An 11723-nucleotide genomic window follows, 5' to 3' on the forward strand; every position below is an offset into this window, starting at 1 on the left:
TGACCATTCTGTTCAAGATCTGTGAAATAGATCACTTATATAGAACAAGAAGCTGAAATACTGGGGGAAGAAGGAGGGACAACTTTGTTATTCACCTTACTAAAGTATATGCTCTGTAATAGAGTATGTAATTTTAATTTAGGACATTCACAGAAATTTGATGACACTCCTGTGTCCTTCCTGTGTCTTTCCTGAGTTTTGCTAGTCCTTCTTCTTTCTTGAGTTTGCTAGCCCTACTAATCAGAAGGGTTTAAAACAATGTTTTTGTTTTTGTCATATTTGCACTACTGTCTCTTAAGTTTTGTGATGTTTCCATGCTTAGGGATAGAGCCCAAGCTGAACATCCTGGAAATCGTGAAGCCTGTGGAGACCGTGGAGGTTGTGATTGATCCAGATGCTCATCATGCAGAGGCTGAGGCTCACCTTGTTGAGGAAGCTCAAGTGATAACCTTGGATGGCACCAAACATATTGCAACAATTTCAGATGAAACGTCGGAGCAGGTGACGCGGTGGGCGGCAGCACTGGAAGGCTACAGGAAGGAGCAGGAGCGCCTCGGAATTCCTTACGGTAACAGTGCACAGCTGTGGGTGCACCCAGCTGGGGGCTGGTCCCTTCTGTGCTGGGTGGGGTTGGTGCTCAAGGGCCTCAGAGGAGGAAAAGTGTGGTATGGGTTAGTTCACTGCAAATAATCTGCATAAGGGAATTGTAGAATCGTGGAATGGTTTGGCTTGGAAGGGACCTTAAAGTCCATCTGGTTCCAATCTCCTGCCATTGGCAGGGACATCTTCCACTAGATGAGGTTGCTCCAAGCACCATCTAACTCAGCCTCAAATACATCCAGGAATGGGGCAGCCACAGCTTCTCTGGGCACTGTGCCAGGGCCTCACCCCCCTCACAGGGAAGAAGTTTTTCCTAATACCTAATCTAAAATCCAAGAAGTAGAATGAATGCTCATAATAGTTTCATTAAATGAGTGCTTTTGTGCCATAACTACCTTGTCAATTCAGTTTTTAGAAAGCACTTTTCTTCCTGCCCTCCTTAAAAATGTGTGTTAGTGATAAAGCTCTTCATGTGTGTGTGGAATTTAACAGATTCAGTAATGGGGCGTTGCCTGTAAAGTTGCTGAAATAAATTGTTCATGGACTGGAGGATGCTGAATATTCTGTTAAATTAGATTCTGTATGAGAAACTGTGCTGGACTTCATCATACTGGAGGAAGATTATTCAGAACTGAAAATAAATATTCTTCTAGATGATCATCTTTTTTTGAGTTAATGTTGTTACTTAGTAGGTTGCTCTTTTAATGTTAGCTTAAAAAACATCTCCGAATGTCTGTTTAAGATTGAACTGGAACTGTGGGATGTAGACCTGCATCATGTTTGGGAGATTATCCACCTGAATTTCTTCTTATGACTGGCAGAAATGTACTGTCAAGACATATTCAGGAAGCTGTTCCATATGAGCAGACCTGTAAAACTGGAATATATTTGGCTAGAGGGAAGTTTGGAAGGATTTAAGAATTCCAGTCAAGTCACTGGTCTTTGCAGGACATGCAACTTGCCAATATTTTGAGCATATTTTTGATAACTAAAGCAAAGGCTTTTTCATTACTTTTTCGTTTTCTCATTGGTAAGCACTTCAAAAATCGTTTTCCTCATGTTATGTCTGTTGATAATCAGGGATTTGATGTGTAAAGTTTGAAAAAAAAAGTGAGGGATTATCAGAAGCAGATTAATACTTTTTACTTTTCATCATGCTGTCACATTAATATTAGAATAAACTTGCTTAAACCAATGCTGTTATGTTGAATAATATTTTTAATAAACTTTTATAATATTGATGCTTTAAGAAAACCCTATAACCCACAACTGTGGCTTCAAAAGTTCAATGATTTTTGGGCCATAGGAGTGCAGATTTTTCAGGAAAATCATATTAGTTCATTATGATCGAGATCCATATATTATGAAAAATAGTCTTCTCTTGATGTCAAAAAATATGCTAAATTACCCCCCTAAAAAGAATAACATTTTAAATGTTTTCTGAGTAGACACTACAGGGATCTGGGATGGAATAAGGTACTCCTATGTTATACATTATAATCCAAAATTATTTCTTGAATCTTCTCAGGAGACAGGATGCATTGATGTTAAGAGTCAAAGCTAGTGAATAAATAATCATCCAGAAAAGTAGTGGTTCAATGTCTTCATCCTTACAGGCTTCTCTGGTTTGCTGCAAATGGAAAACTGGCATTTAGCAGGTCTTTAAAGTGTTGGTTTATGTTATGTTTTGGGTGGATTTTATTACAGATTATAAATATTTTTCTAGAAGTATTCTAGAAGTTAGAAATATTTCTGCTATTGGAATCCAAATATTTGGTACCTAGAAGGAAGGAAAATATTAATTGGTATGAGAAATAAATGCAGAAAATGGAGCAGCAGAAAGCTTGGACACCACAGAAGTGGTTAGAGAAAGTAATGATTTTTTGTTTCCTTGAGAAGAAATTAGCAGCTTTTTGATGGAAGCTCACTGCTGCTGATGTTTGGTATATCAACCCTCTTGTGGTATGTCTTTTGCCACAGGATTACATTCCTTTGTTTTAGGTAGCATTAGTGAAAAATGATACCATGTAGCTGTTCTTTGTTAACCAAAATTAAATTTGTAGCTCCTAGATAAATGTTTATAGACTTAGGATACTTTGCTTTCTCTAAATCTTAATTTTCTTAATTTTTCTTAATGCCTAATTTTATTTGTTTTAAATCATGTTAACATCCCAAAATTTCATGGTCTGGCTGAAAAGGTCCTGCAGAAGCAATCACTCACCTGCAGTAGGCCAATGCTCAGACAGGCTTTAAGCCAGGGATACTTGAAAAAAAACGGGTCCTTCCTCAGTTTTATTGCTCAGTATTCCCTTTGGTCAGTTGAGGTCAGCTGTCCCTCCTCAGTTTCGTGTGCACCCCCTGTCTGCTCCCTGGGTGGCTGAATGAGAAACTACTTGTATTGGAGTCCAATAGTCTGACAAGATAGTTTGTTCTTCTGGATATTCCATGTGTGCAGAAATATCTAGAATAATATTGAATATCAGATTTACTTGAAAATCATTGATATTACATGGATTTCTGGTCTAGCAGAGTGATACAAGGTACATTAAAACCCAGCACAGAGGTAAGATACACTTGAATGAATACAGCAGTTTCAGAACATTGCACAATAACCCAACAGGATTCCCTGTACAGGTGTCTATAATATACTGACCATCACAAGGTTAGGTGTTCCTAATGGCCAGGAAGGAGAACATGAGTAGAGCCAACTCAAGCCCATTGTTCTCTTCAAAATTCTCTTGCTAGTTTTGTGCTTTATGTCCTCTCTGTTGGGCTGAGCCACATCTTCATGGCCTCTGCAAGCGCTGCTCACCAGTGGACAAAACATCTCAGTGTTAGTAACAGTGGTTTGGTCACCAGCCTAAAGTACAACACAACAGGGGCTTCTGGAAGAAAATGAATCTATCCCAGACATAGCCAGTGGTGGCTTTTGTCGGCAGAAACTGAGATGTTGTGGATGAGTTTAGAATGTAGTATTTTGTCATAATTGCAAACTGATCAATATTTTTGAAGGAGAGTATCCTTCTGTGAGAGAAGGTACTGTTTTCTTGAAGCTAAAGACCTGTGGAAGAAGAAAATTCTTTTTTTTTTTTTTATGTTTGAGATATGTCAGGCATAGATCTGATGTAAAAACTTTCTCTGAAGAAAATTGTTCTTTCACCCTTTCTGTCACCACACCATTCCACCACCATTTTAAGTGCAGTCACCAACTTTCCAGGTAGATTTGGTCTCAGTAACTCTGCTTCTTGATGTTGTGCCTTTACTCTTATGGAAGTTAATATATAATAACCTTGCAGTGTATGATGAGGTGATTTGCAGTTTCATCCATCTTTTCCAGACCCAGTTCAGTGGTCGACAGACCAGGTGCTCCACTGGGTGGTGTGGGTGATGAAGGAGTTCAGCATGACTGACATCGACCTCAACGCACTCAGCATTCCTGGCCGCGACCTCTGCAACCTCAGCCAAGAAGATTTCTTCCAGCGTGTCCCACGGGGAGAAATCCTCTGGAGCCACCTGGAACTTCTTCGAAAGTGTATGGCAGTTTGTTTTATTTTTTTTAAGACTTTTTTCTTGAAGTATGAAACCCATTATGAGCAGTCATTTTTCCTTTACTTGATGTTGATGGTAAAAACAAGGGTATCAGTACAAGATAAGAGAAGGTATTAGAATGTCTGCTGCCATGAAACATTGGCTGCATATTAAACACTGCCTGTCTTTTATCAAATCTTATAACTGGTGGAAGGTAGTGAATGATTATTCCACCTTTGTTTTTTATAAAGCTTCATCGTTTCTGCATCCACTGAATTTGTTAGTTCTATAATTAAATATTGATTTTGAGTTATGAAATGTACATTTCTGTGTCATATTGAAGTGGAGATTTTTAAGGACAGGAAGTGAAGTCCTAGATGGTATACAACACAGCTGCTAAGTATGTGCATAATACACTAACATAATAAATATATGTGCATTTCAGATGTACCATGCTTGGAGGTAACTTGCCTGACTAATAACTAATTATGTCTTCATTTGCATAATATAGCAGAAGGTTTTTGGGGATGGAGCTAGTGGAAATTTGCCACGTACACCTTTCTAAAAATGAGTGACAGATGTTAAATGTCTCCACTTGTAAGGCCATGAACTGTACATGTTTCTTGCAAACTGATACCAAATTTTTATTTCTTTCCTCTATGAAATAAGGAAGTTTTTGATCTTCAGGTGCCTTACTATTTGCAGGTTAAATATAAGCCTGTTGTTCTTTTTTCCAATCTGTAGATGTGTTGGCTAGCCAAGAACACTCTGGAGAAATAGCAACTGTTACAATTGATCAGCGTAAGTACTTCTGTCAGCACTAATTCACACAATTCACTGTGTGCAGGTTTAGCACTGTACTGTGGTTCAGAAGTTTGATAGTACAACATTTAGAAAATCACTCGAGAGATTTTCCTTGGGAAAGGGAGGAGGACATATTTTAAACTTCAAAGCATAACATTGAGTTTCTCTATATTTTGTTACTGGCTGAAAGGTAGTGTTTGACCTGAACTGTGGAAGTTTATAACTTTCATTTTGGATGGTAGATTCTTCACTTTCTTGAAGTAAGCTGTCTAGGGTACATATTTGAGGTTTTTAGTTGTTTCAGGGCTTTAGGTTATATATTGCATTAATGAATGGATCTATTTAAATATTAATTTCAAATAAAAAATGTTTCAAAAAACTGAAGGGTTCTGTGGAAGAGATGACTTGCTTAGAAACCAATATTAGAAATAATACATTAAAGTAACTTTCCAGTTATTTGAAACTCATTCTTTAAGCTAAGCAGTGTCATAAATTATTGAAATTAATCAATTTTCAGATGATTTATAAGCATCTTACATGTTAAATAGACATACTGTTTATTACATCCTGTGGTTGTGTCTAGTTAAAGCCAGCTTGAGTGTGGCATCGGTGTCCCCCTACACCATTGCAATAGAAGGTGTTTGCTGTTTGAATATCAGGTATGGAGCTTGTGCAGTGACTGTAGAGAAAAGGGCATTAGGGCAGATAAGGTGGGAACAGTATGAAGACAAAAGAAGGGCTTGAGAGAGTTTGTATTCTTTTTGTGGAAGCATGTGATACACATGATAATAAACTAAAACTGGTGTTTTATCTGTAATGTGACACTTCTGCAATGAGTCTAAAACTGCAATTTTCACATAAGAGGTAAAAAGGTCTTTAAATTATACTTAGCATTGTGACTTAAAGCAGTGTGCCTTTTTAGCAAAGGAAAAAACTAGCTTCTAGATGTTATGATAATACAGGTAATAAATAAAATATGCCTGTTTCTGTGCAAACAATTTATAGTTGATGTTCTGCAACATTCTCTGCCCTACAGCTGTGCAGATTATACCAGCATCAGTACAGCCTGCTACCCCCACCACCATCAAAGTGATAAACAGCAGTGCAAAAGCAGCCAAAGTACAGAGAGCTCCAAGGATCTCAGGGGAAGATAGGAGTTCCCCTGGGAACAGAACAGGTATTGCCTCCATTATTGTACATGCTAATGCACTGAACACTGACCCATTCATTTGAATTGCAGTTTGGTGAGACACGACTTTGTAGCTCCAAATGAGAGGTTTGTAGTGTCGGTGTGGAGGGAGCCATAGGTACAAAAATCCGTGGTAAAATCTGCCTGCACTAGTTGGTCAGCTCACACAGGCACCATGTCAACATGATGCTGCAGTTTTTCCATCCTGCAGCAAATAAAATGGATATATTTCCCTATCACTTAACAGCCTCTCCTCTCAAACCACTGCATAGCATTTATTCAAGCTTTGAACTTCTTTCTATTTGTAGAAAGGGAAGAAAACAAACTCTATGTTGAAAAATGTAGCCTAGCTGCTACTTGCACTGTTGTGCTCCTCCTCCATTTTTCCCCAATGTGGTGACTTCAAAATTTATAAAGTTTCATATTTCTTTTTTAGTTAAATGAATGCATGTCTGGAAAACTGCACACTAAATTTGCAGTTTAATATTGGAATTACTGTTATTTATACATACTCTTTGATTATTAATTTATTTTTTTTCTTGCTCTCATTTTTGTTTTGCTTCTCCATAATGTTGTGAATTTTTCTGTTAAATCTTTCCTTCTCTTCCTCCTTGAGTTTTTATTTGTTTTAGACTCTATAAAGGCCTCTAAGGATGTCATTCAGAATTTTAAGGTTTTATTGGCTGACATTAGTGAGGAATACTTTGTGTTTCTCTCATTAGCCATCAGGTCTGCTCTCCTTATCTCATTGAGAATTTAGGAATTTTACTGTGCCTACTTGAGTTAGAAAAAAATCTTAACTATTGGATGTGAAAGATGCAACATCGATATAAACTGAAATTTGGGGGTTTCTTTTGTGTTTTTAGTATTTCATTTTGAAAATTTGAGACCAAATTTTTTTAAAAAACAGCTATTACACATGTGTGTGTGTATGAAGAGGAATTAGCAGCTCTTGATAAATCTGTTCTATTTTAAAGACAGATATGCTTCTAAATCATTATGTTGTAGGAGCTGTGTTTTTTTAAGTTCTAGGGGAAGATTTATGTGAAATCTTGATTAATTTTCTCCTGTATTCATGCTTTTTTTAATAAGAATGGGTACTGATGACTTTGCAGGAAATGTTTGTGAAAGAATCATTAGGAGAGATTAATTAATTGAAAGTTTTCCTTCCATCATATAGTCTATGCTGGTCTGCTTTAATATCTTGGTTGCAAGATTTTAGCCATGAGTGGAACATGAAAAGGACAAGGACAAGTTGGAGTGAAACTTGTTATTCCTGTTTTAACAGGGAACAATGGCCAGATCCAACTGTGGCAGTTTTTGTTAGAACTTCTCACAGACAAAGATGCCAGGGACTGTATTTCTTGGGTTGGTGATGAAGGAGAGTTTAAATTGAACCAGCCTGAACTGGTTGCACAGAAATGGGGACAGCGCAAGAACAAGCCCACCATGAACTACGAGAAGCTGAGTCGGGCTTTGAGGTAAGAAACTGAAGGAACTCATGGGGTATGATTTGCTTTCATTTGGCTGCCTCACTTTTAATTAACATAATGCAAAACTTGCAGCTTTTTTTAGTAAAGGCAAATCTTCTGAAGCTGGTCCTTGCAATGAGATCCTGCTAATCGTAGAGGAGAGGTATTTGCTGAGCTTTTTACCTTTGTTTTGGAGTTTTTTAATTCATTTTTAAAGAAGCTAGTAGAATAACTTCTTGAAAATAGATCTTCTTTTTTCAAGATCATTAGTTTGGGTTGCTCGCTTCCAGAAATATACCTGGAAGTGAGCAACCCAAACTAATGATCTTGAAAAAAGATCATTTTTTACTTCTGAACTGGTGCTTCCAGTAGCCTTGTAAAATAATTACTGTGGTTTATTTCTCCTTAATATGCCAAGATACAGACACAATTTTCAACACTTCCCTTTTCTCATATAAGAAAATGCCTAAGCAATATCTTGGAATATGAAATTATGAGAATCTCAGGGAGAAAAAGAATAATATTTTAGCCTCTGGTGACCTTGAGTAAGTAATGGATGCATATGAAAACTGCAGATAATTGCTAAAATTCTGTTTTCTATTTTGCAGGTATTACTACGATGGAGACATGATCTGCAAGGTGCAGGGCAAGAGGTTTGTGTACAAATTTGTGTGTGACCTGAAGACTCTGATTGGGTACAGTGCAGCAGAGCTGAACCGCTTGGTCACGGAGTGTGAGCAGAAGAAACTGGCCAAGATGCAGCTCCATGGCATTGCACAGCCAGTGACAGCAGTGGCCCTGGCCACAGCATCCCTGCAAGCAGAGAAAGATAATTAAGCACTGGGACCTGTAAGTGGGAACCTGAGGCCTTTCCTCTATAACCAGAGCACTTGGTGCTCTTACCTTGATCAGAATTGGAAACATCTTTTGTTTCTTGATTGTACAATATAGAGCATGAATTTCTATAAAGAACTCAGACATGCATAAATTTGGATCTTTTAACAGCATATATTTTAATGTAATTTAAGGGATCACCCCAACTTCTGCAGCTAGTGAGAGGTGGAGCCTGTGACCACAGCTGTGCAAAGTAATTTCTGCAACACTTTTAACAAAAATTAAGTCCCTGTAGTCCCCAGGCTGATCAGTTGTGTGAATGCAGCCTTTTCCAGTCTTTTGTTCTCTGCTGAACTACCAAATGGCATTTGATGCTTTCAAAGTTTACAGTTTATTCATTATTCTGTTAATCAAGTGGAGCTGAAAGACATGTTAAATGTTACAAAGCATCAAGTTCTTAAAATAGCTTCTGTGTTTAAAAGCAAAGGACACTTAAGACTAGACTTAACTGGAGATCAGTGCTGAAGAAGAAGATCCAGGTTTAGATATGGCTTAAGTGAAAAGCCAATTATGAGTATTTCATTGTAGTATGCACATAATATACATACAGGAGGGCAAATACGTGTTTTGAAATACATACTTGACATTAGCCATTTGGCAGAAAGCAAAGGTGAACTTCTTCCCCCCATGCCATTCCCCATCAGGTAATTCAAAAACTTGAAAAAACAGCCCTCACCCAAAGAGTAGATTGTTTTGGTGGGGAATATTAATGCTGTGTTCTGCAAGGTGCTTATACCTGCATGGTAGTCAACCTTAGTATCCAAAGACTTAAGTGAATCACAGTCAGTAGTCCCTGGTTAGGAACAGAAAGCAAATTGCAAATAGTTTTACAGAAAACTGCGGTTTAATTTCCCAATCATTGTACAGTCTAACGTATATTAACTACAAAGAGGTACTCTTTATTTAAAATTAAGTTCTGTTGGAACTTCCAAGTGATATTTTTGAAGCTTCTTAAGCCAAATGCATGCTCCAGAGCAGGGTGCAATTTGAAGTCTGGATGATGAGCCAGCAATAGTTGGGATGTATATCCTGAATTCTGAGCTACTCAGTGCTTCTTGCAAACTTACACATGCAGAAAAAAGTAGGCTTCAGCTTTTGAGTTTCCATACTGGTTAGACTGTTTCTTTTGATGTCTGAGAACAGTAAGATTTGGGGGTTGCTTTTGGCTCTTCTGCTAATAAACAGCACAATTACTATGTCAGCACTGATGTTCACCAACTTTTTAGAAATTAAACCCCCTCTGGTAACACTTAGCAATTACAAGGGAAGACCTTTAATTCTGTTAGGGGTTGAGCTACTCTTAACCCTTAAATCTGAAGTCCTTGAACAGTGAGATTCTGAACAAAACCCCACAAATCTGAATAAAGTGTGTTTGTGCTGAGCAGTGAGAGCACTGGGCTGCTGCTCTTGAGCTGAGCAGGAATGGTTACACTTGCAGGCAGAAGGCAGAGAATACAAAGACTTGTGTGTATCCTAAAGATGTGTTGAGGGCAAGGTTTTTTTGTAGGTGGATGCTCATCTGCAGATAGTTTTTGCTTGACTAGAAGGTTTGCATATAGTTCTAACTTGTGTTTTTTCATCATTGACATGATTATAAAATCAAAGGGTTTTTTGCTGGATTCTTTTGGTAACTCTTACTGTTGTTCTCATCCTTGAGTTCTTACAGCACTCCATCTGCTGAGCATGCTGATGTCATTTTGCTTGTAAAAAACATTGTAAGCCCTGAGCAAAAAATGTAAATGTATCTGTCATGAAAGGTCAACATCACCCCTTTTCTTGCTGTTGGAGTTGGTGTCACTGATTGGTGTTGGAGGCATCTTGTGCAGGAGGTGCAGGTCTGCTTAACCAAGAATTATGTGAAGTGGATGCTTGAGGGCAGCAGCTCTGCTTGTAACAGCATTCTGTGACTAAACACAAGTCAGTACAAGTCACTGGTTCTAGACAGCAGAGTTCTTGAGAGGCATTTTTAGTTCAAATACAGGATAAAAAGAAAAGAAGCTTAAAATACCAACTTTCAATATCAGACTGGACTGTGGGTAAGCACACAGCAAAATTGAAAAGCAGTATCAATACTTCATTCCCCTGCCTCTTCCTGTTCCATGGTAAGTCTGATGGGGGAAACCTCTGCTCCCATCCTTTGTTTGTGGTTTCATCCTGTTGTTGCTTTGCAGCCTTTCAGTAGGAGTAATGGTCCTTGGGGTTCTTTGTTGTGGCTCCATCTGCTTCTCCACCAAGTTCTAATTAGTAAAGAAAGAACCTTTCAAGTGGTATCAAATTATTATCACGCTGTCTGTAGTTGAAGGAGAAATCTGTGACTAACTTGATGTCTCCAGTAAAACAAAAGATGTAGAATATATTGTCAAAGGATTTTCTGTTACTGCCAGAAGGAAAACATAGAATATTCCCAATTTTTGTAAAACAGAAGGGGTTTTGCATACTTTTTACTCTTTAAATAAAGACACTTATACTCTGCTAATTATTACAAATTTCTTTGTTTTGCCTTTTTTTTTGTAATTTTCCATGAAACAATTATTTTCTATTTTTACTCTGATAAAGTATTTGTGGATAAAATGTCAATATAGTAAAATAAAAATGTTATACAGCTAATTTGCCTTCTTAATTTTTCAGACATTTGTAATATCTTTCAGGGATAAGCAGTTCTGAGATGCATACTTGCCCTGTATTCTCTTTTCTCTTCAAGTCAGAAGCTCAGTACAGAAAGAAGGCAAACTCAGCTTATATTCTGAAGATCTATCTTCTTTGACTCAAAATTTGGCCATGTGTTTCTACTTTTAAACTATAACTCAGTGTCCTTTATTTCTGTAGCAGCTTTCTTTAACATCTTAATTGTAAATCTCAGAATGGTGCTTAGATTAAACAAATGATGAAAACTCAGTAGTAGGACAGAATGGATCCCTGTGAAATTATTCCATTTATGCTTTTATCAGTGTTTAAATCAGAAAGATTCACACTGACCTGTAAATTTTGGAGTTTTTCATTCCTTCAGATGGCCCCATTTACTTCATGTGGCTCTGCTAACAAAACTGCATGTACTGTCCATGTTAAAAACAAGATAAAATTGTGATTGTACTGCTCTTTATTTCTACTGAGACACAATTGAATAATATTCTCATTATACTTCTGAACTCCTCCATCTGGACTGCCAAATTAGAGACTGAAATACTTTGTCATCTTTATACCTACCACATCACTGGATTTTAAAATGTTTATGTTCA

At 37.5% G+C, this 11723-nt stretch overlaps 1 protein-coding gene across 3 annotated transcripts in view; it reads left to right on the forward strand.

Annotated features, from left to right (window-relative positions):
• The window catches only part of GABPA (GA binding protein transcription factor subunit alpha), a 24577-nt gene extending 13483 nt beyond the window's left edge, over positions 1 to 11094 (forward strand). For all 3 annotated transcript variants that reach the window (XM_059465927.1, XM_059465929.1, XM_059465928.1), the window contains exons 5-10: positions 323 to 568; positions 3938 to 4132; positions 4873 to 4929; positions 5969 to 6109; positions 7410 to 7602; positions 8202 to 11094. In XM_059465927.1, coding sequence (XP_059321910.1) covers positions 323 to 568; positions 3938 to 4132; positions 4873 to 4929; positions 5969 to 6109; positions 7410 to 7602; positions 8202 to 8430 — 1061 coding nt within the window. In that variant the 3' untranslated portion in view covers positions 8431 to 11094. The remainder of the gene's footprint in view (positions 1 to 322; positions 569 to 3937; positions 4133 to 4872; positions 4930 to 5968; positions 6110 to 7409; positions 7603 to 8201) is intronic.
• The last annotated feature ends 629 nt before the right edge of the window (positions 11095 to 11723 follow it).

This window comes from Ammospiza nelsoni, chromosome 2 (genome assembly GCF_027579445.1).
Source record: "Ammospiza nelsoni isolate bAmmNel1 chromosome 2, bAmmNel1.pri, whole genome shotgun sequence".
In the NCBI taxonomy this organism is placed as follows: domain Eukaryota; kingdom Metazoa; phylum Chordata; class Aves; order Passeriformes; family Passerellidae; genus Ammospiza; species Ammospiza nelsoni.